At 46.1% G+C, this 26,681-nt stretch overlaps 1 protein-coding gene across 1 annotated transcript in view; it reads left to right on the forward strand.

Moving 5' to 3' along the window:
• Positions 1 to 18,544, forward strand: part of TMPRSS4 (transmembrane protease, serine 4) — a 49,871-nt gene extending 31,327 nt beyond the window's left edge. Inside the window, exons 5-11 of the mRNA XM_011927035.1 lie at positions 1,709 to 1,770; positions 4,689 to 4,848; positions 6,228 to 6,394; positions 8,077 to 8,175; positions 8,386 to 8,528; positions 10,519 to 10,668; positions 18,232 to 18,544. Coding sequence (XP_011782425.1) covers positions 1,709 to 1,770; positions 4,689 to 4,848; positions 6,228 to 6,394; positions 8,077 to 8,175; positions 8,386 to 8,528; positions 10,519 to 10,668; positions 18,232 to 18,483 — 1,033 coding nt within the window. The 3' untranslated portion in view covers positions 18,484 to 18,544. The remainder of the gene's footprint in view (positions 1 to 1,708; positions 1,771 to 4,688; positions 4,849 to 6,227; positions 6,395 to 8,076; positions 8,176 to 8,385; positions 8,529 to 10,518; positions 10,669 to 18,231) is intronic.
• Positions 18,545 to 26,681: the final 8,137 nt, after the last annotated feature.

Raw genomic sequence — 26,681 nt, forward strand, 5'->3', positions numbered from 1 at the left:
AGTGTGTTGTCCTATTCAAAGTCAGAGGGATGGATAATGTGACCTTTCCCTCAATCTGGATAGTAAATAGTTTTTGCTACTGTCGTAAATTTTCTAATAAATTGCCCAATAATCAAGATTCCAAAGTCACTTTGTCCTTCCCCACCACTTACCCAGCCAGAGCTCCCCACCTTCTTGATGCTCCAGGGAAGAGGCTCCACGGCCCTTGTGGGTGGCCCATTCCTGAGCCTCGTCACCCTGCGTTAGAGCAGAGCATCCAGTTGAAATCTGTCACGTTGTGGCAAAGCAGTTCAGAGAGGAGGCTTGCTTCTTAGCATTCAGGGATGTTGCTGAGAGCCGCTTATTCACCTGTGGGGAAAAGAAAGAGAGATCAGACTGTTACTGTGTCTATGTAGAAAGAAGTAGACATAAGAGACTCCATTTTGTTCTGTACTAAGAAAAATTCTTCTGCCTTGAGATGCTGTTAACCTATAACCCTACCCCCAACGTGCTTGCAGAGACAAGTGCTGTGTTTACTCAAGGCTTAATGGATTTAGGGCTATGCAGGATGTGCTTTGTTAAACAAGTGCTTGAAGGCAGTATGCTTGTTAAAAGTCATCACCACTCTCTAATCTCAAGTACCCCAGGGAGACAATACACTGTGGAAGGCCACAGGGACCTCTGCCTAGGAAAGTCAGGTATCGTCCAAGGTTTCTCCCCCTGTGATACTCTGAGATATGGCCTCATGGGAAGGGAAAGACATGACCATCCCCCAGCCCAGACACCAGTAAAGGGTCTGTACTGAGGAGGATTAGTAAAAGAGGAAGGCCTCTTTGCAGCTGAGATAAGAGGAAGGCATCTGTCTCCTGCTGTCCCTGGGCAACGGAATGTCTCGGTGTAAAACCAGATTGTATGTTCTATTTACTGAGAGGAGAAAAGCGCCTTAGGGCTGGAAGTGAGACTTGCTGGTGGCAGTACTGCTCTTTCATGCACCAAGATGTTATGTATGTGCATATCAAAGCACAGCACCTTTTCTTAACCTTGTTTATGACACAGAGACATTTGTTCACATGTTTTCCTGCTGACCTTCTCCCCATTATTACCCTATTGTCCTGCCACATCCCCCTCTCCGAGATGGTAAAGATAATGATCAATAAATACTGAGGGAACTCAAGAGACCGGTGCAGGTGGTGCGGGTCCTCCGTATGCTGAGCGCTGGTCCCCTGGGCCCACTTTTCTTTCTCTATACTTTGTCTCTGTGTCTCTTTCTTTTCTCAAGTCTCTTGTTCTACCTGACGAGAAATGCCCACAGGTGGTAGAGGGGCTGGTCCCCTTCATTCACTGAAAGTAAATCTTGAAATGGACAGGATTGGTCCAGAATGATCCTTTGCCTAAAATTCCATCAAAATCCCATTCTTCCATTTGGAAAGCCCGCAGTGCCACAGACTCTGTTCTGGGATCTGCCCTCTTCCCTCTTGGGTCCCAGGAGCCCAGGCTGGGCTTTGAAGCAGGCAGGGCCCAGTGCACCATAGGTACTCAGCAGTGGGGGTGTTGAATCCAATCAAATGGAAGTGTCAATGCAGGAAATGCAATGGATGTCAATGCGCTCTCCACATGTTCCCCACTGTGCAGCTTCCACATTCCCCAGGTATTGGAAGGGGACTTGAATTAATAGCATTGGGAGGCTTAAGTCCCTGCCTCCCAGCTGAGCAAGAAGCTTAAATCACAGGATGCTGTGTCTGTCTTCCAGGCCCTGTCTCTCAGGCTCCCTGGTCTCCCTGCACTGTCTTGGTGAGTACCCCTGATCTCTGAGGGTTTGGGGCCTGGGCCAGCAATGAGCAAGGAGGAAGACCTTCATCTTCACTCCTAAATTTCTGGGACTCCAAGTTTCATTCTGCCTTGGTCTATAGCCCTTGGGCTTGCAGGTCAATGTCCCTCTCGAGTTGTTGGTGGCCTTGGACAGGTCACTTTCTTTTTCTGGGTCTTTCCAAGCCTCAGTTTCCCTCTTCTACCATCTGTGCATGGCTCCACAACCTAAGTGGAGACCTGGGAGAGAGCATTAGGAAGACCGAAAAGGGCAGGATGGGGCCTCCACTGCCTCCCACCCCAGGTCAGGACCCACATAGCCTTCTTTGTCACAATCAGCTCAGGTATCCAAGATCAGATTACCCACATTCATTATTTGAGCAAATATTCATTGAACAGTTAGAATATGTCTCACTCTGTCAGTTGTTGGCTAGAAGTAGAAAGTACCAGATGAGTGAAATAATTGGCCACTATCCTCAGTAGCTTATGACTAAGTAAGAGAGAGATGCAAGACAGCATGTGGAAAATGCCAAACTGAGTAGCAGTCACAGTGGACACGCTGCAGAGAGAGCTGGACAGGGGTCAGAAGACCTGGGCACCAGTCCCGTTCACTTCCAGTGTAGCCTCGAGTCATTCACCTGACCTTCCTGAAGTTCATTTTCCCAAGAAGTTGTTTAGTCCAGCTGTCCATCAAGGATCTCTAGGGACCCTTCTAGCTCTAACAGAGGAGATCAGAGAAGAAAACAAGCACTGTGGCTCATCTCATCCTACCAGCTTCATAGAGAACTGAGACGGGCCTGGAAGGATAGCCAGAAATTAGAACACCTAAAGGAAGAAGGTCACAATACTGCCTCTGCAATTTAGGAGTGTATATGCTTCCCTGCAGGATGTTGAGAGTTTCATTCATTGTCATGTGCCCCCTACTCCGACTCCACAATACCTAGTGTGTGGGATCTGACACGTGGTAGCTGTCAATGAATGAATGAATGAATGAATGAATGGCCAAACCATCTGAGGTTCTGCACTGAGTAGCCCTGAAGGCATGAAGGAGCATAAGTGACAGGTCCTCCCTTGCGGGGCCTCTGTTTTACCAAGAAGACAAGACCTAAACTCAATAACACTGAAAGGGTGGACAACACCCGGAACAGCCTGTGGGAATGCCAGAGAAAGGGAAATTCCCAGGGACTGGGGGCCCAGGCTAAACACTGAAAAATGCATCTGTAAGTTCAAGGAGGAAAAGCCCATGTCTGTCTGTCTTGCCCGCCACTCTCTCCCAGCACCCAGCACTGCCTCCAAGACAGAGGGCACTTGACACAAATTGGTTAGATTAATGAATGATTTAGAATTCAGTGGTCCCCAACCTTTTTGGCACCAGGGGCTTGTTGCATGGAAGACAATTTTTCCACAAACCAAGAGGGGGATAGAGAGCATTAGATTCTTTTTTTTTTTTTTTTTTTTTTGAGACTGAGTCTCACTCTTGTCACTCAGCCTGGAGTCCAGTGTTGCGATCTCAGCTCACTGCAACCTCTGCCTCCTGGATTCAAGTGATTCTCCTGCCTCAGCCTCCTAAATAGCTGGGACTACAGGTGCCCGCCACCAGCCCAGCTGAAACTATAGGCATGTGCCACCATGCCTGGCTAATTTTTGTATTTTTAGTAGAGACGGCATTTCACCATGTTGGCCAGGCTGGTCTCGAACTCCTGACCTCAGCTGATCTGCCTGCCTGAGCCTCCCAAAGTGCTGGGATTCCAGACATGAGCCACCACACCTAGCCTAGATTCTCATGAGGAACGCACAGCATAGACCCCTAATGTGTGCTGTTCACAATAAGGTTTGTGCTCCTACAGAATCTAATGCCACCTCTGATCTGACAGGAGGTGAAGCTCAGGTGGTCATGCTCACTTGCCCCTGCCGCTCACTTCCTAATGTGCAGCCAGGTTCCTAACAGGCCACGGACCAGTACTGGTTTGAGGTCCGGGGGTTAGGGTTTGGGGATCCCTGATTTCGAGAACTAGGAGAGGATATAGCATTTCAATGGGAAGGGCATCTTTTTGGATCAAAAACAGAATGACTTTTTAGAGAACTACAAGCAGATCAATTTGGCTAGACAGACTTTATATGAAACAGCAGGAGGCTGCCAGGAGGAGTGGAAACTCTACTTTGCCCTCAAGGGAGATCCTGAAGGGCTTTGGGGGAGCGGGCAAGGTGGCATGGAGAAAGCAGTATTTGAAATCAGATGGTGTTTGAAAAGCTCCAGCCCAGCATGGCACCTGACACACAGGAAAGGGAAGCAAACTTTCCCTTTAGAATGGCTACCATGGTGGTGGCTGCCAGAAGAATTGAAGAGGCAGAGCGTGGGTGGAGAGGTGGGACCTGAGGGCTTTACTGGAGTTCCAGGGGTCGGGGGATGTGAAAGCCAGGTCAGTCAATAGGAAGACAGGATGTTAGATTGAGAGACTCCCCTGGCAAGGGGAACAGACTTGGAGAAGGGGAAGTTTGGGACAGTCCACTTCCGAGTCACAAAACAGCTTGTGGGTGTCTGTTTACTGTTACTCAGTGGGAGTGGCTGGGGACACGCCACCGAGGCAGGGCCTTCGTAATTCTGCATCACTTGGGAAGGTCACAAATTCCCAGCACAACGGACACACCCATGTTCGTAGTCTAACCTCCTAAACACATCTTAAACCAAAAAAAGAAAGAAAGAAAAAGAAAAAGGAGAAGGATGTTTGGGGAAAGGCTGTGGTCTGGGACACTCAATACCTCCCATGAATAACTCCAATTGGCCTGGTCCTCTCCCCACTCCGGCCCCAGCCAGAAGGTCCCTGCTTAGAACACATGTTGGGTACTGAGGGGAGGCAGCCTCATCCCCAAAAGCCTGACTTCCTGCCTCTGCCTGTGTCTAGCCTGTGGGGAGAGCCTGAAAACCCCCCGTGTGGTGGGTGGGGAGGAGGCCTCTGTGGATTCTTGGCCTTGGCAGGTCAGCATCCAGTACGACAAACAGCACGTCTGTGGAGGGAGCATCCTGGACCCCCACTGGGTCCTCACAGCAGCCCATTGCTTCAGGTAAGGCCCCAGCTGTAAGGAGGTCTCTGGGGACCAAGGCCAGTCAGGGGCCAGAGAGCTTGGAGTCCTGTCTCCTGACACCCTCCTTCTCTTCAGTCTCCCACTAGAGACGTTTGCCAGGGTGTGGTGGCCCCAATGAAACAATGGCCATGATGCCCTTTGTTAGGCATTTGGGTGTCTGAGCAGAGGGTACTGGTCACCAAGCATGGAGTCTTCCTGGCGGGACACCATCAGATACCCAGAGTCCTCACCCCACCCCCATATCGTTCAAGCCACAAAAGCTCTTCCCACCTGCCTGAAGTTCCAAGAACTCACTCTTTTTGCTTGTTTCCAGGAAGTTGTTCCAGGGTCTAGAGTCATAGCCACTTCCTCATTATGTCTGGAAACTTTTAAAAAATTAAAAAGCATAGGTTCCTTTCAATCCACAGGTTCCTTACCTCGGGGAAGGGCCACTCCCAGGCCCCCTTCACTTTTTATTTATTTATTTATTTATTTTGAGACAGAGTCTTGCTCTGTCGCCTAGGCTGGAGTGCAATGGTGCAATCTTGGCTCACTGCAATCTCCGTCTCCTGGGTTCAAACAATTCTCTTGCCTCAGCCTCCCAAGTAGCTGGAACTGTAGGCAAGTGCCACCATGCCAGGCTAATTTTTGTATTTTTAGTAGAGACAGGGTTTCACCATGTTGGCCAGGCTGATCTCGAACTCCTGACCTCAAGTGATCTGCCCATTTCGGCCTCCCAAAGTGCTGGGATTACAGGTGTGAGCCACCATGTCCCACCCCCCTTCACTTTTATTCATTCATTCATTCGATATCTAATGAGCACCTACCAGGTACCAAGCACCAGATGATGCACCCAAGTGCATTAGACCTCACTGCTGTCTTCAAGGCACTCATGATCTAGGCCAGCGTTTCTTAACCATTTTTGTTGTTGTTGTTGTTGTTGTTGTTGTTTATTTTTTTGAGATTCTGGCAAGAGCTATAAATTCTTTCTTAGAAAAATGCCTCTGCACACTAAGCTCTTCCTGGCATTGGGAAAAAGAAAGCACGTAATGTAACTGACAGCATGAGTAACACAATGAAAAGGGTTGGAGGAGGGAACGCCAGGACCCCAGAACTCAGGCATTAGAGGAGCCCGTTTCCCAGCCCTCCTTGAGATTTCCTTGGGCAGGTTTCACTAAGGAAAGTGTCAAATCCCCTTTCTGAATTCGACTTCTTGTAAGTGCCAAAAGACTGCCCCTTCTCTACTATCCCTGCCACCATCTTTCCCTCCCAAGGCAGTGATACCCAGTACCCCAATCCCCAGGGCCCTGGGGACCCAGCCTTTGGCAAAGCCTCCTCAGGCTTGGATCAGGCCTGAACCCAGCTGTCTCTGCCCCCAGGAAACATACCGATGTGTTCAACTGGAAGGTGCGGGCCGGCTCAGACAAACTGGGCAGTTTCCCATCCCTGGCTGTGGCCAAGATCATCATCATTGAATTCAACCCCATGTACCCCAAAGACAATGACATCGCCCTCATGAAGCTGCAGCTCCCACTCGCTTTCTCAGGTGAGAAGCAGAGCCTGAGGCCACCCAAGCCCCTTCCATCAGTTTTCACACCCACTCTGCTGTTAGCTCACTGAGTGACCTTGGCACATAATTTCTCCTCTCAAGACCTCAGCTTGCCCATTTGTCTGTAACTAATACGTCAGCCTAACATCACTGATGCCATGAGGCCCCCTCAAGCTGTCAGCTAACACCTCCACTCCATTCCCTGCCGGAGATTCTTCCAAGGACTGTCTTCCCTATGTGGAGCCTCTCAGTGCAGAACTGGAGTTTCATCCGATCTTGGAGTTTTAGGAGACCTTTTAAAAAGATTATGGAGGCCGGGCGCGGTGGCTCAAGCCTGTAATCCTAGCACTTTGGGAGGCCAAGACGGGCGGATCACAAGGTCAGGAGATCGAGATCATCCTGGCTAACACAGTGAAACCCCGTCTCTACTAAAATACAAAAAAAAAAAAAAACTAGCCGGGCGAGATGGCAGGCGCCTGTAGTCCCAGCTACTCGGGAGGCTGAGGCAGGAGAATGGCGTGAACCCGGGAGACGGAGCTTGCAGTGAGCTGAGATCCGGCCACTGCACTCCAGCCTGGGCGACAGAGCGAGACTCCGTCTCAAAAAAGATTATGGAGCCCATTCCCCACCACTGACCAATACCCGAGAGCCTGCTCAGTATCCCTGCCAAGGAGTCATTGTGCTCCTGTTTGCTCTCCTCCAGCGGCAGGGAACCCATTACCTGTGAAGCAGCCTGCGGAGTCTTCGAACAGCTCTGTTGGATGCCTTGTGCTTATATTGAAATGTATTTAGATCAGCATTCCCAACTGTGGGGTCCACAAGACACTGGCCCCTTGGAGAGGAGAGGATTCCATTGTCAAATAAGTTTGGGAAGCATTTTAATACTACAGCTCCCTCTTGGAGCACGTTTATTAAAGGTATGAGAAATTTTTAAAATAATCTGTTTTATTGCATAAATTTTCTAAATTTATTTGACCACAGAATCCTTTTTTCATGCCACTTCTACTAGCATCCCATGGAACAAGTGTTCTAGAGACCCTGGTCCTGGTGTGACCCCTTTCAGAGAGCTTAACTGCCAGTCACTCCTGAACCCTGGGGTATGTTTCAAGATTTGTGCCTGGGAATTGTTTTAATCAGGTATGGTAAGGTGACAGACACAGACACAACTAACTTTGAAAGAAGAGTTTATTATTTATAGTTTCTGAGAGAAACCCCCACAACACAGGGACACCTGGGGAGCAGCTGGGTCCACCAGGAGACAGGAGTGAGGGGAAGGCATGGCCCAGAGCCACCCGTGGCTTCCATGGGCAGGTCTGGCCAAGGTAGGGAAGGCAAGATTGAGCATGCTTGGGATTGGATAGTGTGGACAATTCTCTAGGCTATAGAGGTCAGCCTCTGATTGTCTAGTATCTGCCCCTGGGGTGATTTAGGGCAGGGAAAATGTTGGCTTGGTGTCTGAGAGTCAGATAAAGGAAGTGGTTGGGGATACGGGCTTTGGGTTGTCTGGTTTACCTATTAAAGGCATGCCCAGAGCCAAGTTGCTTACTATCTGCAGGAATTAGCTAACCCAGTCTCTCCCAGACCAGCAAGATCCCCATAATCATAAAGCATCATAATTTATAGAAAATTAGCAATTATGATGAATAAAAGATCTCCTTCTTCCTCTGTGCTCCTGGCAGGCACGGTCAGGCCCATCTGCCTGCCCTTCTTTGATGAGGAGCTCACTCCAGCCACCCCACTCTGGGTCATTGGATGGGGCTTTACAAAGCAAAATGGAGGTAAGTCCTGGGTGCAGGACCCCAGGGCAGGAGATGCCCATGTATGAGGAAGCAGCTTCCAGAAGTGATGGGAAGGAGGACCACCCTTCAGAGAAACCCATCCCAGAGGACCAAGCACCAAGGCGCCAGGCAGAAAGCAAAGTGGTTTGGCAATCCAGGGCTGGGGGATAGAAGGCAAGCATGGGAATGTGAGTGTTTTTACCCTCCCAGGGAAGATGTCTGACATACTGCTGCAGGCGTCAGTCCAGGTCATTGACAGCACACGGTGCAATGCAGACGATGCGTACCAGGGGGAAGTCACCGAGAAGATGGTGTGTGCAGGCATCCCGGAAGGGGGTGTGGACACCTGCCAGGTGGGGCCTCCAAGAATCATGGGGAGTTCTAAGAATAGGGTTTAGGTTCTAGAGAGATGATAAAACCCAGAGGCTGCATGCCCCACAGGAAGCCTTGCATATCACGGGCACTCAGTGTGTGATTATGGGAGGAAGAATGGGAGGAAAGGAAAGGATACAGTCAGATAAAGATGTACAAATAGATGAGTGGGTGGATGGATGGATGCAGACAATCAGAGAGTCTCTTTCACATTCAAAGATGAGGTTACTTGCTGGGTGTGGTGGCTCACATTTGTAATCCCAGCACTCTGGGAGGCTGAGGCAGGCAGGTGATTTGGGGTCAGGAATTCAAGACCAGCCTGGCCAACATGGTAAAACCCCATCTCTGCTAAAAAGAATACAAAAATTAGACGGGTATGGTGGTGCACCTGTAACCCCAGCTACTTGAGAGGTTGAGGCAGGAGAACTGCTTGAACCCAGGAGGCAGAGGTTGCAGTGAGCCAAGATTGCGCCACTGCACTCCAGCCTGGGTGACCCAGCAAGACTCCATCTAAAAACAACAACAACGATAAAGATTACATTACTCATCCTCCCCACCCACTCTTCTCACTAGCTACAGAATGATTAGCCCCTTGAGGTCAGGAATCCCAGGTCTATTTTCTCTGTGATTGCCCCCAAGCTGCTGAACTACACTAGGAAAGAACTACCACCTGCAGGATGCTAGAAGAGCCCCCCTGCGTGCCCCTCACCCCGGCCTCATTGGCCATCAGGACTGTTTAGCAATCCCTGTAGACCTTCTTCCTTCCCCATACTTTCAGAAGATCGTCTGAACCATTTTCTTTTTTTAATTTTTTCTTTTATGTTTTTTAATAGAGACAGGGTCACTATGTTGCACCAGTCTGGTCTCAAACTCCTGGGTTCAAGGGATTCTCCCATGAGCCATCGTGCTTGGCCTGAACCATTTTCATTAAAACCCCTACCCTACTCTCACCTCCATTTCCAGTCATTAAATTCCTTCACTTAAGAGGCATCTCTTAATCATCGCTTGTGTACCATGAACATGGTAGACTTTGGAGACCCCTCAGGGATCTCACAGTGGTTGGGAGAAAGGGGGTAGCATTAAACAGGCATTTAGGCTAGTTTTGGGTTCAGAGGGAGGAAGCCCCAGGGGCTAAAGGAGCTGATAAGGACTCCCAGATAAGTGCACTTTTCACTATCTGGCATTTTCTTGTTTTGTTATTTGTTCGTTCACTGTCTCTCACCCTATTTGACTCTAAGCTTTCTGAGGGCAGGGATCTTTTGGTTTTTTTATCAGTTGGATCCCAATTGCTTAGAACACTACCTGGCACAAAATAGGCACTCTATAAGTAATTAAATAAATTTTGGAACTACTAGGTTAAACAGTGATAACCAGGCTTTTTTTTTTTTTTTTCTGAGACTGAGTTTCACTCTGTTGCCCAGGCTAGAGTGCAGCAGTTTGATCTCAACTCACTGCAGCCTCTGCCTCTGGGTCTGAGTGATTCTCCACCTCAGCCTCCTGAGCAGCTGGGATTACAGGCACCTGCCACTATGCCCAGCTAATTTTTGTATTTTTAGTAAAGACAGGGTTTCACCATGTTGGCCAGGCTGGTCTCGAACTCCTGACCTCGAGTGATTCACCCGCCTCAGTCTCCCAAGATGCTGGGATTACAGGTGAGAGCCACCGCACCTGGCCAATAACCAGACTTTTTTACAGCATCTCTCAGAGCCTTTAATTTGCTAATGTGAGCTGTGAATCTCTGAGAGAAGGCTACCAGCACGCTTGCAACTTACTTGCCCACAGACAAGCCCTTCTGCCCCAGAAGAGAAGAGCATTCCAGGGTGCTAATGAGCAAAGAGGGTGAGGGTGGAACATCGGAGAGCAGCAGGGAGTTCAGGGGAACAGACGGGCCAGTTCAGGAAGCCGGGAAGGAGAAGCCCCCCCACCCCCTCACCTGCCCTCCCTAGCAGTCCCTGTTCTGGTCTCTCACAGGGTGACAGTGGTGGGCCCCTGATGTACCAATCTGACCAGTGGCAGGTGGTGGGCATCGTTAGCTGGGGCTATGGCTGCGGGGGCCCGAGCACCCCAGGAGTGTACACCAAGGTCTCAGCCTATCTTAACTGGATCTACAATGTCCGGAAGGTAAGGCACCTTTGCCGTACCCACTGTGCCTTCCCTCCAGTCCTCTACCCGGGAGGTGCCAATCCATCCTTAGGTTTGATTTAAATGGCTCTGACAACTCTTTACATCCCAAATAACTTTCCCTCCAAGCAAGGGACAGCCTGAGATGGCACTATTAAGGCTGAAATTCCTTAGGTCAGAGATTTCTGTCAAATGCAAATACCTTAGGGAATAGAACACACCAAGCCTTTCTTTCTCTTTTCTGACAGAATGAGACTATCAGATCCTTTCTAGAGAGAAGATTCTGATAAGGAAGAGAGTGGAAAGGCTCATGAGACCTCCTGGCCCTTTGCAGGGTAGCGAGAGAAGCAAAGTGCCTCAGAAAAGGAAGACTCATTTTGCACATGTCACCACTTTGTCCATTTTCAAATAATCTGAGTTTCTCTTCATCGGTCTCTCTTATTCTAGGCTGAGCTATAATGCTGCTGCCCCTTTGCAGTGCTGGGAGCTGCTTCCTTCCTGCCCTGCTCACCTGGGGGATCCCCCAAAGTCAGATACAGAGCAAGAACCCCCTTGGGTACACCCCTCTGCCCACAACCTCAGCATTTCTTGGAGCAGCAAAGGGCCTCAATTCCTGTAAGAGACCCTCACAGCCCAGAGGCACCCAGAGGAAGTCAGCAGCCCTAGCTCAGCCACACTTGGTGCTCCCAGCATCCCAGGGAGAGATGCAGCCCACTGAACAAGCCAGCCTGCAGGCCAAGGTCTCAGGGGTATTGCTAAGCCGAGAAGGAACTTTCCCACACTACTGAATGGAAGCAGGCTGTCTTGTGAAAGCCCAGATCACTGTGGGCTGGAGAGGAGGAGGAAAGGGTCTGTGCCAGCCCTGTCCATCTTCACCCATCCCCAAGCCTACTGGAGCAAGAAACCAGTTGTACTATAAAATGCACTGCCCTACTGTTGGTGTGATTACCGTTACCTACTGTTGTTATTGTTATTACAGCTATGGCCACTATTATTAAAGAGCTGTGTGACATCTCTGGCATAGGCTAGCTGGAATGCTTGATAAGAACTGAGCTGGGACCATTGAACCTTCATTCTTTGACTTGGGGAGAAAAAAAGTTCTGGGGAAGCAACTGAGTCTCAAAGTAGACGCAGGGGAAAAAAGAGGGAGACCAGATCTGCTGAGTGGCAGCAAGAGTGAGCTGCAGATTAGAGAAGCCAGGGTGAGCAAGTTTCATTCCCACACAGGGCCTTCTCCCTTTGCTTCTTTCCCTCCCTCCCTGCCTGTGATCATCAGCCAGGAGCCAGGGATAACCTATGCCTTGGGAAGGAGATGAGTTAGGCAGTCAGGAGTGACATTCGATCAAGGATGCCCAAGTGTCTGGAAAGAAATGCTGGTCCTGTGTTCTAACTTTTTCCACCCGGAGAGCCCTCAGTGTGGCTTATTACATTTTAAAAACAAAAAGGATCAGCTGCCGGGTATGAGGCAGTTCCCAAGCTGGGTTGTAAGGATGTAAGCATGAATAAGTCCCTGCACTCAAAACGGTCAAAGAATTAAGCCCCATGGACTTTTTTGGAAGCTGTGTGGAAGCCTGGGTTTTCTGAGGACTCTCTTGCTATAGTTAAGTCAGATCCTAGATGAAATATACTTGTTCATATTGTACTAGGTTCTTAGGAAACAACAGAATTCCTCAAATGCCAAAAACAAAGAAAATAGAAACCCAGAAAGCCAAACAAAATAAAACAAAACTATCAGAACTGTGAGCGGAAACTAAGGTGATGATCTGGGAGCAATAAACTAAAATCTTGGGTCAAGACCTATATGGAGGAGGCTGGCAGCGGAGCTAAACCTGGACACGCTGTAGACAAGGGAGCTGAACCAGGGCTCCTACATGAAGCAGCGATAACTGACGGCAGTAAAGGTGGTCTCAAATTGCAGATGATCTGGAGGAAAATATCTCAAATTTAGAGCCTCAGGATTCCCAAAGATCCTCCAAGTATGAACTCACAATCAAAGATCAGAGATGTTGAAAAATAAAAAACACCTTAAGTTGGCAACATAAAAAAACAAGCTAATTTAGAACCCCAAAGGCTTCAGACGTCAGAATATTAGAGACTTATAATAATAAGCAATATTTACAGAGTATTTGTATGTGCCAGACACTACTGTAAGTGCTTCATCATGTACTGATTCATTTAATACTCGCAGAAATCTATGAGATAGGTATTATTCTTATCCTCACTTGATGGATTAAAAAAACTAAGGCACAGTGGGGTTAAGCTCCTTGCCTGAGGTTATAGACTGTAAGTTGAACATGAGCACTTGGAATACAGAGTCTTGCTGTAAACTACCACACTATACCAATATGATAATTTATAAAATATTTAAATAAAAAATGAATACTAGTTCCATATTTTAAAATTATGTTTAACTGTGGTCAAATGCACATAACACAAGTTGCCATCTTAACCGTTTTTAAGTGTATAGTTCAGTGGTGTTATGTACATTCACATTGTTGTGCAGTCATCACCACCATCCATCTCCAGAACAAAAACTCAGTACTCATCAAACAGCTCCCCATTTCCACCTCCTCCCAATCTCTGGCAACTGCCATTGTGCTTTCAGTCTCTGTGAACTGGATTGCTCTGGGTACCTCATTTAAGTGAAGTCATGCAGCATTGGTCTTTTGTACTTGTTTTATTTCACTTCGCATTGTGTCTTCAAGTTTCACCCATGTTGTAGCACGTGTCAGAATTTCCTCCCTTTTTAGACTGAATAATATTATATTGTTTATACCATATTTTGTTTATCCATTCATCCACTGATGAACATTCAGGTTACTTCTATCTTTTGGCTGTTGTGAATAATGCTGCTATGAACATGGGTGTACAAGTATCTCTTTGAGGCCCTGCTTTCAATTCTCTTGGGTATATTCCCAGAAGTGGAATTGCTGGATCATATGGTAATTCTATTTTGAATTTTTTGAGGAACTGATACATTGCTTTCCACAGAGACTGCACCATTTTACATTCCCATCAACAGTTTACAGGAGTTATTATTTCTCCATATCCCACCCAACACTTGTTATTTTCTGTTAAAAATGGATATCTTAATAATCAAGCAAAAATAACAGGCAGATTTGAAAAAGAACCAAATAGAGCTTTTAGAAATAAAAATTATAATTATAAAAATAAAAAACTAAGTGAATGGGGTAAATAACATTTAAAACACCAATTAAGAGAGAACAAATGAACTGGAAGATAAGTTGAAGAAGTGACTAGGTTTAACAGCAGACAGAGATAAGGAGATTAAAACTATGAAAACAAGGCCGGGAGCAATGAAGCCTAGAATGGTAAACTCTAACATATCCAGAGTCCCAGAAAGAAAGAATCAAGACAATGAGAGAGAGACAATATCCAAAGAGGTAAGAGCTGAGAATGTTCCAGAACTGATGAAAGGTATGAATCCACAGAACATACACCACCATAGTGTACACATATACAACCAAGGTGGAAAAATTAGAATAAATCCACACCTATGTACATTATAATGAAACTGCAGAACACCAAAGACAATAAGAAGCTCTTTACAGCAGCAGAGGGAAAACCCAGACCACCCACAGTACCACAGATCTACCACAATTAGACTGATAGCAGGCTTTCCCACAGCAATAAAGGAGCTAGAAGTCAGTGGAAGTTTATCTCCAGCATGCCAAAAGATAACAATCAATCAAGGATTGTGAACCCTACAAAACTATCGTTCAAGAATAAAGGCATTTTCAAGAAAACAAAAACAGATTTTACCATCAACAAACCTTCTCTAAAAGAATATATAAAGCATTTACTTTAGGAAGAAGGAAAATGATCCTAAAAGGAAGAATCAAGAAGCAAGAAGGAATAGTGAGGCAACTGCAAAAATGTAGATAAGTCTAAACACATTCTGTCTACTTATTATTATTATTATTATTATTATTATTATTATTATTTTGAGACCAAGTCTTGTTCTGTCACCCAGACTGGACTGCAGTGGCAGGATCTTGGCTCACTGCTACCTCCACCTCCCAGGTTCAAATGATTCTTCTGCCTCAGCCTCCCGAGTAGTTGGGATTACAGGCACATGCCACCATGCCCGGCTAATTTTTGAATTTTTAGTAGAGATGGGGTTTCACTGTGCTAGCCAGGCTGGTCTCAAACTCCCAACCTCAAGTGATCCACCTGCCTCGGCCTCCCAAACTGCTGGGATTACAGGTGTGTCTACATATTATTAAAATAACAATAATATCTATTTTGTGGGTTAATTTTTTTAAACAGATATTGAATTTATTGGTTGGCTATGAGTAGAAAAATACATAGGTAAAGAAAAAAGACCCTGTATATAAATATAATACTAGCTAGTTACAATTTGACCAAGAAGTTTCCATTGTAGGTTAATTTTTAAAGGCCTAACTGAAATATGGAGTAACAACAGCATGCAGCATGTAAATTAAAGGGGATAGCTGAAGTTAAAATATTCTAAAGTTCTTAAATTTTTCAAGAGGAAGATTAAATATTAATGTGATGTTACATAAAATGTTTGTACTATGTTCTAGATGGTTAAAAGGGTAATCACCAAAAGAATGGAAATAAAAGTGTGTCACTTCCAAAACAATTGAAAGTAGCAATTGATTAATAAAAAACAAAAAACACCAAACAAATACAAAAGAGAAAGTGGGGGGAGGAAGAGCACCAAGGAGGGTAAAGCACAGAAAAATGGAACAAATAGAATACACAAAGTGGGATGGTGAAAAAAGTACTAATATAATATCACAATAAATGTTAAATTCACCAAATAGTATACAGAAATAGGCAAACTGGATAAAAACATAAGAGCAAGCTATATGTTATTTGTAACAAACACACACAAAACACCAGGTTACAGAACCATTAAAACTGAAAAGGTGGAGAAAGATACAGAGAGCAAGCATTTAATCAAATTTAAGCTGGGGTAGCTGTATAATATTTTTCTAAATAAGGATTTAGGACAAAAAGACAAAACTGACTTTAGGATAAAGGGAGTCACTCATAGTCACGAAAGTTTCAATTCACTAGTAAGCTATAATAAGTGAAAACTTGTAAACAAAGAGAAGAAAATAGAAAAGAAAAAATCACCATCCTTTTGTCACCACTGGAGTTGGCAATCACACCAGGCTCTTATTCTGAAATGATATTTAAAGAGGAAAACTTAGCTCTATTCTACTTTGCCATAGAAATCTACTTCCAGGTAACAGGGTGGCTCCAGGTGGTGAGAGAAAGTAAAGTTAATCAATATAGATGAATGATAGGAAGCCACCATTGGCAATTTCTAATGAAATCATAGATTCAGGCAAGGATCATCCATGGATGCTAGTGTCTGAATGCTTAGGTCCCCCAAAATTTGTATGTTAAATCCTAACCCCCAAGGTGATGGTAGTAAGAGGTGGGACTTTGGGAGCTGATTAGGTCAGGAGAGCGCCCTGCTCATGAATGGAATTAGTGCCTCTTATAAACTAGGCTTGAAGGAGCCTCTTTGCCCCTTCTGTCATGTGAGGACATAGCAAGAAAGTACCATCTATGGAAGCAGAGAATGAGCCCTCACCAGACACCTAATCTGCTGGCACCTTGATCTTGAACCTCCCAGTCTCCAGAACTGTGAACAATAAATTTCTCTTGTTTATAAATTACCGAGCCTAACGTATTTTGTCAGAGCAGCGTGAATGGACTAAGACCACGGAGAACTGCATAGTCACGTAATACCCTCATATCATCCCATGGATCCCTTGCTCATCTCAACAGGAAACCTAACTTCCAAATGAAGGGATCAGACCACCATCAATTTACCCACTAACAGTGGAATCAACAGATACTATGTTCCTCCCAACATGAATATGAAGTACACCTTCATGTTGCATCACCTAAAGGCATCTTACCAAAAATGTTTAACCTAAATCTTTAGATCTCATTTCCAGTTTACAGGAAATACAAGAATTAGAGGAACAAAATACAAGAATCAGAGAAACAAATTAAATGACACCTCTAAAAGACAAATCCAGAAGGTGGGACATTCCACCATAGGACATTCCCATCTCTTCAACAAACCAATGTCATATAATTACTGTCATGTCTTAAGAGACACAACAATCAAATGTAAGGCATGGGCTGTGACCGGATCCTGAGTTGAACAAATTAGCAGCAAAAGGCATTTGGGCAAAGGGGTGATTGGGAAAACGTGAATATGATCTCAGTATTAGATGATAATAAGGAATTGGTAATTTCATTATGTGTGACAATGATATAGTTAAGTAAGAAAGATATTTTTAACTTTTAGAGATGCACACAGAAGTATTTGGGGTAAAATGACACAAAGTTTTAATTAAAAATACTTCAGGAGGGGCTGGGCGTGGTGGCTCACGCCTGTAATCCCAGCACTTTGGGAGGCCGAGGCGGGCAGATCACCAGGTCAAGAAATCAAGACCATCCTGGCCCACACGGTGAAACCCCATCTCTATTAAAAATACAAATATTAGCTGGGCATGGTGGCACACACCTGTAGTCCCAGCTACTTGGGAGGCTGAGGCAGGAGAATCACTTGAACCTGGGAGGCAGAGGTTGCAGTGATCCGAGATGGCACCACTGCACTCCAGCCTGGGCAACAGAGCAAGACTCCATCTCAACAAAAAACAAAACAAACAAACAAACAAAAACACTTCAGGAGGAAAAAAAACAGTTGAAGCAGATATGTAAAATGTCAATGAGTATGAAATCTAGGGAATAGACTTTTATTATTCTTTTTACTTTTCTGTATATTTGAAAATTTTCTCAATGATTTTTTTAAAACTTATATAAACACAATATAAAATAGACTTGAAAGCTGATAGAACTATAGAGAGAAATTGATAATTCCACCATGATATGAGGTGGAAGATTAAGCACACTTCTCTCAATTATGGATATGGCGAGCAGGTGAATAGAATGGAAGATTAAACAATACCATTTCCATGCCTGATTAATAGAGATACACACTCCATACTTAGCAAAAAAGCATTCTTCTCAAGCACTTTTGTGAAAATTGACTACATGCTAGTCCAAGAAGTTGTCTCAACAAATTTAAAAAGTAACATGACCACCAGGCCTAGCTTTGCTCCCTTCAGTTTCCACTCAGCCTCACCAGCATCCCTCATCCTCCCGACCCTAGGTTTTAGTCACTTGCCCGCTTCCTTCTTTGAATGGGCCCACCTCTGGCCCCTTCCATTCCCACAGTTGTAAAGCTCTGGCCACTGCCACCACCTCCTCTCCTAACACCACCACTGATCTTCCCCTGCCCTGGGCCAGGACCAGAGCTGGGTTTTGGGTTGAGTGGTCTTCACTGCATGCACCACGGTGACAGTCACAGCAGCCTCAGCTCTCAGATTGACTGACTGCACCCAGAGAGCTCTGACTTCCCCAGGGCTTCCAGGAAAGGCTGAGTAACAAAACATGGAAATGATTGTTTGTGGGTTAGATGTTGAATAATGGAAGATGAGAGACACGAAGGAGCCAGCAGATAAATGGCTTATCCTTCTTCTCTAGGATAGAACTATTCAGAGAAGCTGTAGCTCCCCAGGGACAGGTCTTGTGATTCAGCAACCAGCTGTACCACTGATGGAGCTATGGTCAGCTCAGCACACACATTACCTGATCACCTGTGTTTGCTTTCTGTTGTTCCCTGCCTTACAGCCCTGTTCCCCTTATGCCCATTTCCCTGGGATTGAACCCCCCAATAAAGTGTTAAGATATGAATTTAATGTAGAAAACTTAAGTTTTCTAAGAAACCTGGGCTAAGACTATCAAAGAGATGTAGCTCTTTGATTATAATGTTATTGAGTTCTAAGGCAATAGCAAACAATAATTTTGTTTGTTTGCTTGTTTTTTAATTGTTTTGTTGTTGTTCTTGTTGTTGTTTTTAGACACAGGATCTCACTCCGTCACCCTGACTGGAGTGCAGTGGCACAATCTCGGTTCACTGTAGTCTCAACCTCCCAGGCTCAAGCAACGCTCCTGCCTCAGCCTCCCAAGTAGCTGGGACTACAGGTACACACCACTATGCCCAGCTACTGTTTTTTACTTTTTGTAGAGATGAGGTCTCACTATGTGGCCCAGGCTGATCTCCAACTCAGGTTCAAGTGAGCCACCACACCCAGCCCACAAACAATAATTTTAAAAATATAAAATACATACATGCTTTTAAAAAAACTTGTAAATTATTCATAGGTCAAAGGAGAAATTATAAATAAAAATTTACCTAACTAGAATGATAATGAAAAAATATATATTATATACATATGCAGACACACACACACACACATATATATACACACACACACACACACACATATACATTCATGGAATGTCTCAGTGTGACATTTAGCAGATAACCTTGAAATGCTTGTGCTCTTTCCTGACCTGGACTTGGACTGAGATGCACCTACCTTTGCACGTTACACTCAGAGCACAAGTGATTCTGCTGGAGATGTCAAGAGGGAACCAGGAAGTTATGACTTGACTAACATGGCAAATCCTCACTGTCTTTGGAAGGGAGGATGCGGGGAGGAGGTTGGTAGGTAGAGAAGATCCTCCCCTTTTTCACAAGGAAGGAAGAAGACTAAATCCTAGAGAGGTGAGGCCCGAACCAGAGCATGGGCCTGGCTCTGCCAACTGTGGCCCAGATCTGCCTCCACAAGAAGGTGCCCCCACCTTCACCTAAAAGCAAGCCATTACAGGACCGTGATGGAGGGTGAGTGCAAACCTTGGCCAGGTGCTGGAGCATGAGTAAAGAAAACTCCAGCCCCAGCCCATTCGTTTTTTGGGGGAAGCAAAGCGAAGACTTTTCATACAAAGTGGGAAAGCACTGCAATAGAGGCCTGTGTCAGCGCAGCAAACAGGCGCATACCCGTTCCAGGGAGGCGATTCCAGCTAGAGTGCTCAACACGTACAAAGGAATGGATGCCAAGAAGCCCTATGTCCGGAGAACAGGGAGAGTTTAGTGTGGGAGAGAAAAACAGAAAGGGAATTTGAACAGAGCGATGTGGGAGCACACCAGAGTGAAGAGAAAAAAAATCTGGGCGTTAGAGGCAGGTAAACTGACTCAAAATGGTGGGCCTGTGTGTGTGTGTGTATTGATTACAAATGTATTGCATAGTTATACAAATTCAAACAATACTAAAAGGTTTAAAAAGTTAGACAGGGCATGGTGGCACTTTGGGAGGCTGAGGCGGGCGGATGGCCTAAGCACAGGAGTTCAAGACCAGCCTAAGCAACATGGTGAAACGTGATCTCTACCAAAAATATGAAAATTAGCCTGATGTGGTGGCATGTACCTCTAGTCCCAACTACTCAAGAGGCTGAGGAGAAAGATCACTTGGACCCAGGAGATCAAGGCTGCAATGAGCCAAGCTTGCACCACTGCAGTCCAACCTGGGCAACAGAGCAAGGCCTCATATCAAAAAAAAAAGAAGAAGAAGATATCCAAGAGTCCATGGGAGCCGGAACAATAGGGCCTTCTGGGCTGCTATGGGGACTAAGTAAGATAGACTTGTTCTGAGCAATAAAGAGTGACATCATCTCATTGTAATTTTTTAAGTGTAATTTACACACAGTAAAATTCATTTTTAGTGGAGAATTCTGCCAATTTTGACAAATGTTCCCCAATAAGCAACTACCACCATAGCTACATCACCCACAAAAAGCCTCGCTTGCCCTTTATAGCCAACCCCTCCCCAACCTATAGCACCTTACAACCACTGTTTTGTTTTCTGTCCCTATAGTTTGCTTTTGCCAGAATGTAGCATAAACAGAACCATATAGTAAGTATCTTTTTGTTTGTTTGTTTTTGAGGTTTTAGGCTTTCTTTGCGTGTGTGTGTGTGTGTGTGTGTGTGTGTGCATGTATGTGTGTGACCCAGTCCAGCCCAGGCTGGATTGCAGTGGTACGATCTCGGCTCACTACGTCCTCTACTTCCTGATTTCAAGCAATTCTCACACCTCAGCCTCCCAAGTAGCTGGGATTACAGGTGCCCACCATCATGCCCGGATAATTTTTGTATTTTTAGTAGAGACAGGGTTTCACCGTGTTGGCCAGGCTGCTCTCAAACTCCTGACTTCAAGTGATTTGCCAGCCTCAGCCTCCCAAAGTGCTGGGATTACAGGCGTGAGCCACCACGCCCAGACTTAGGCTTTCTTGAGATTTCACTTTTTATTTTATTGTTAACTTTTACTTTATTTATTTATTTAAATATTGTTTGGGTGAGGGAGAAGGGACAAAATGGAGGAAGGTGAACAAGATGGAGCAGTACCTGTTTCCGGGTTCTTCATCACCAACTTGCCGGCGCCCGGGAAAATGCAGATCAACTGAGCAGGCGCTGCGTGACCTCAGTCTGAGGAAACCGAAACTTACCCGGCCACGCCTACAGAGACGCCCCTATCGCGCCTTTATCCCGCCCACTGCCCTCCCCCTTCCAGTACCAATGCATAAAATCAGCCGCAGGCAGGAGCCGGCATAACTTCTTCGGCCCCGCATTCGTGGACCCGGGAGTCCCATCCGAGAGCGCTGGCACAACTTCCCTGGCCCCCCGCACCTGAAGACCAGAGAACCTCGCCGGAGAGTGTGTGCATATTTGCAATAAAGGGCTGCCGCTTTCTTATGTACTTTGGCCTCATGTTTAATTATTTAGCTCTCCTAAATTAAGTTACATTAAGTTAAATTAAGACAAATATGTTTTGGGAGAGACAGGGTCTCACTATATTGCCCCGGCTGGTCTTGAACTCCTGGCCTCAAGGGATCCTCACACCTCAGTTTCCCAAAGCTGAAATTACAGGCATGAGCCACCGCAACTGACCCAACACTTAATTTTTTTTTTTTTTAGAGCAGTTTTAGGTTCACAGCAAAACAGCAGAAGGTAAAGAGATTTCATATATACTCCCTGCCTCCGCACATGCAGGAGCCTCCCTCATTATCATCAACCACCCCCACCAGAGTGGTACGTGGGTCACAGATGATAAAGCAGGTACCTTTCTGAGTCTGAATTATTTCACCCAGCATACTGCATCACAGATTCATCCAATGCTTTCACTTAGCATACTGCATTGAGAAGCCCATGGTGCATGGGATTTTGTGGAATATTCCACTGTATTGTATGGCTAGACACAGTTTGTTTTATCTACTCACCAGTCAAAGGAGATTTAGGTTATTTCTTCATTTTGGCAATGGCAAAACCTCTAGAAGCAACTCTGTACAGGTTTTTGAGTGAACATAAATTTTCATGAATTTCCTCTGACAAGAATGCAGTAACACAAAACGCATTTACTTTCCCATCTGAAACAACTAAAACGCTGGGAAAAAAAATGCACGAAATGGCTTTCAGACACAGGGCATCAGCAGCACAGGTCAGTGATTCCTGAGGGAGGAGAACCAAATGAGGGAGCCCTCCAATTGCTACAGCACCAGGAAAGGGGACTCGGGCAGAGTCTGGCAACCTCCCAGAATCAAGGAGATGGAGTTAGGAGTCCAGTGAAGAGAAGAGATAGTGTCACAGAGACAGCACTCCAGAGGGTCCCCGCCAGTCTTCAGCTGCTGATCCAGGCATGCCTGAGGCTGAGAAAGAACCACCAGAAAGGGTTAGAGGAAGCAATCCCCGGAGCTCACACAGGGCCAAGAGTAGTTCACATTGCAGCCAACTTAAATGGCAAACCTTCCTAATTCATGAGAGATGAGGAAGAGTATTCAAAGGGCATTTCCTCAGTAGTGGGTGAGGTCAGCCCTGGATTAAAGGCTGCCCTATGTGAGCTCCAGGAATTTTCCTTCCTCATCCTTTCTAGAGGCTCCTTCCCTCACCTTAGATAATTTCCTCACACATCTGCACTGTCTGTGCTCAGATGAAAACTTGGGGGGACCCTCCAAGGTTCTCTGGTCCTGCAAACTCTTACTGTCCTAACCTCCTCCAGATTCTTGGCACCTCTCCACAACTCAGAGACAATGCTAGGCTTAGCCTGGGGCCCCCTCCCCAGCCTTCCAGTCACTGCAGCCTGGAAACTATCTCCAGGCAGTAAGCCAGAGCAATAGTAAAGCCCATCTCATGTGTTTCTCCCTCTCAGGAATGACAATTCTCCACTGCCTATTGTCCAGGGTCTGAAAACCATTGTATCGTATGTGTTTTCCAATTTTTCAGTTGTTTAAGGTATAAGGGTAAATGGTCACTATGCCTCCATCTTGGCCAGAACTAGAGATGACATCATCTAACCTTGTTTTAAAAGAACCACCCTGGAAATCAGACTAAAGAGGACCTAAAGCAGGAAGATCAGTGAGAAAGCTACTGCAATAATCCAAGGGAGAGCCAGGGCGGCCTGGGTCAGGACTGTAGGGATGGTGGTAGCAAAAGGTAGTTGAGGTGATGATATATTTTGAACATAGAGCCAATGGGATTTGCTGACAAAAAGGTTTCAGGTCGAAGACAAAATAAGGAGTCATGGTAGACTCTAAAATTTTTGGCCTGATGACTGGATGAATTGGGAAACGTGGGGAGGAGCAGATTTGGAGTCAGATTGAGGTGAGATCATGAGTTTGGTTTTGGGCAGTTGACATAACCAAGTCTGCCAGGAAGTCATTTCTTAATACTGGCCACTCCCCTCCCAGCCCCTACCCACTCAGCTGACAGCCCCTCCTGACCAGGAACAGGAGGGTGTGAGCTCAGTGCTGGCCATACCTGGGTTTTCTTCCCGTAATGCTGGCTCAGCTTACAAACTGCTGAGCCATTTACATTTACATGGCCTGCACTTTGTAGTTTTTAAAGTATTTCAGACCAGGAGCGGGGGCTCACGTCTGTAATTCCAGCAGTTTGGGAGGCTGAGGCGGGCGGATCACCTGAGGTCAGGAGTTCAAGACCAACCTGGCCAACGTGGCAAAACCCCATCTCTACTAAAAATATAAAAAATTAGCTGGGCCTGGTGGCACACACCTGTAATCCCAGCTACTTGGGAGGCTGAGGCAGGAGAACTGCTTGAACCCAGGAGGTGGAGGTTGCAGTGAGCTGAGATTGTGCCATTGTACTGCAGCCTGAGCGAGACTCTGTCTCTCTCTCTCTCTATATATATATATATGTGTATGTATATCACATCTGTTGATTCATTTAATCTCATAAGAGTACTATGCAGTAGGTTTCATCATCCCCATTTTGCAGGTTAGGGAACTGAGGGTTGGAGAGATGAAGTGGCTTGCCCAACGCCGTTTCACTGGTAGGTAACAGAGTAAGAACTTGAACCCAGCGTCCTGGATTCTAAGTCCAGGATTGTTCTTTTCTATATCTGCTTGCAGGCCGTGGAAGGGGACCCTACATCTTTCCTGTTAGCACTGCAGGTGGCTTTGTTTAAGCAATAAGCTATGAGAGAACATCCCCCTCCTGCTGTGTGCGCTCTGCTGCTATAGTGTGCACAGCTCCAATTAGAACGCCAGCGGAAGGGCTGGCCATCTGCCTGAGGAAGTGGGAGCCCTGGGGCTCCTGAATTGGGAGGGTCTTCAGCTTTCTTTGGCTTCAACCTTAAGTTTGCTCTCCAAATGACTTGATAACACCATAGGAACCAAGGATTGTAAAGCAAAGTCTCTCCATCTCTTGCCCTGCCCCCTCTGCAGATTTGCCTGCATTCATTTTGCCTTGACACCCTTTCCTCTGTCTTGGTGCCAGAGGTGTGACCTGACCTGTCTTAAGGCCAATCATTCTACCTGGCCACTGGATCCTATCCCCTTGCGTCCACCCAAATGACACTTTCTTTCCTCTCTCTCAACTTCTGCAGGCTGTCCGGCTCCACTGTCTCTTCCTCATGTGCGTTTAACTTTTTTTTATTTCTTCCATCTTTAAAAGAAAACCATCTACCCTCCTTCCTACCAGGGCCAATGCCTGTCACAGCTAAGTTACTTGAAATTGTAACCTATGCACCAGGGCCATTTTCTACCTCCTACTGACTCTTCCACATACTGGAATCAAGCTTCTGCCATCTCCCTGCATCTGGCTGACCCATTTCAGTTTTCTGGGTTCACTGAGGTCACCAGTGACCAAGGGGCAAGGATTGGGCCTTAACTTAGCGATGGTCACTCTGTTCTTAACACGGTTTCTATATTGGCCTCAAAGACATCACTCTGCCTTGCCCTTGGGTGCTTCCTCATCAGTCCCCTTCTTGGTCTCCTTTTCCTCCCATTAGCCTCTGAATGTCAGAGACCAGGGATCCCCCTTCCCATAATCTAGAAGAGCCACCTTCCCCACAATCTGAGAGATTGCTTACTCCTAAGGTCCAGACTTCTTTTTGGTAACTGTCTACCATTGGGCAGCAGATGCACCTGTGCTATTGCCTCCTTTGTTAAGTATGTGAATTTGCACGGATACCCCCCAGCCTCCTGGAAAGCTGAACATAGGGAGTTAAAGGGTTGTTCTCCACCGGGAGTCAATCGATCCAATCTGGGACTTGCAGAATGCAAGTGGGGGAGGAGAGTTGGCCAAAGACAGGATTTACAGAAAAGAAAGAAATTAGGTCCAAAGGCCAAAAGACCAAAGGGTCTATCAAAAGAAATCTTTTCTGTTCCTTTAATGCAAGGCCTAGCCCTTGGGGTCAGCAAAGCTCCCCTCTCTCTTATGAAAGCAACAAAGAAGATGACATACTTGAGGAGGGAGGAGAGGAAAGTGTAACCAGCTTCTTTCCTAACACCAATGTGGGGGAGTAGAAGATAATTCCCAGCATTTGTACCAAGGCCTTCTGAAAGATCCCCTAAGCACATATGTTCACTTTCACCTTTATTTTTAGGTGTACAGACCTCCTAAAGTCAATCTGATCTGCGTGCCTGCCACCAGCTCAGATTAAGGACCCTTAATTTGTGTATATGTTAGTCCTCATTGAGTTAGCATGGGGCTGGCATGGAGCTTAACAGGGAGTGACCCTATATCCAGGTTTGCCCAGGACAGTCCCAGTTCCTAATGTGGTTTTGAGACATTGGGCCATCTGTCAGTTATAATGACTGTTGGATGGGGAAAGGAAGTAGGGATGAAATAGAGCAATGACAGAGACCTAATCAGACCTGGGGACTGATCCTTACAGGGGTAACTGCAAGTTCAATGCATGGCATCCCAAGTGTTCTAAATGCAGGCTTGCCGCATGAAACCTCAATATCCAACCGGTGTATTGCAGATGCGAAGGTAGCAGGAGGTCCCAGGCAACAGGAAGTACCTGAAGACAGGAAAGTGGCTATGTGGGGAACCCGGGTGGTGAATCCATTCAGGGCAGGAGCACAGTGCAGTCTCTATAGCTGAGGGCTGGAGGAGGCAGAGTTGGCAGGGACATCTGCCGAAACTGATTCTGTATACCTGGAGTCCTTGACAGAAAAGACAAGGTCTTTCAACAAGCTCTTCTGAGTGCTTAGTGTCTGGAACCCTTTGAAATGCAGTGTGAGGTGAATCCATTGAAGGGAATACAGTATGGTAAGAAATTGTGGTATGAGAAAGTCCAAGAATATAAACAAACACCTACACATTGGTATGTATCCCCAGTTCCTTCCCAGGCACTGGCCTTATGCCCAGCACCCGGAAACTCTTTGGAAGGTAGGCGTTCATGTGAAGCAGATTTTACCTGGACCTAAATACTAACCCGGGGGAGGGAAGGAGAGAGAGCCTGGAGGAGGAGTTGTTGTGACATTTGTGGTGCCAGGGTCATGACCAAGGTCATCCATACCAGGAGGGCCCTGGCAATGATTCCAGTATTAAAGGGCCACCTTGCCAACTTCTCCAGAGAAGGTATGGGAATGAAAACGACCCAAATGCCTGTGAATGTGCCAGAGGTTCTTAAGCAGTTTGTATGTGTTATTTCACCCAGGCAGGTAACATTTCAGACACAAACAGATTGAGGCTCAGAGAAGGTAAAGAAACTTGTCCTGAGCACAGCTGGCAAGAAATAAAACTGGACCCCAACTCCCAATGAGTCAAAAATGGAAGCCCCCAAATCCCAAAC

Source organism: Colobus angolensis, unplaced genomic scaffold, assembly GCF_000951035.1.
Source record: "Colobus angolensis palliatus isolate OR3802 unplaced genomic scaffold, Cang.pa_1.0 Scaffold7, whole genome shotgun sequence".
Lineage (NCBI taxonomy): Eukaryota > Metazoa > Chordata > Mammalia > Primates > Cercopithecidae > Colobus > Colobus angolensis.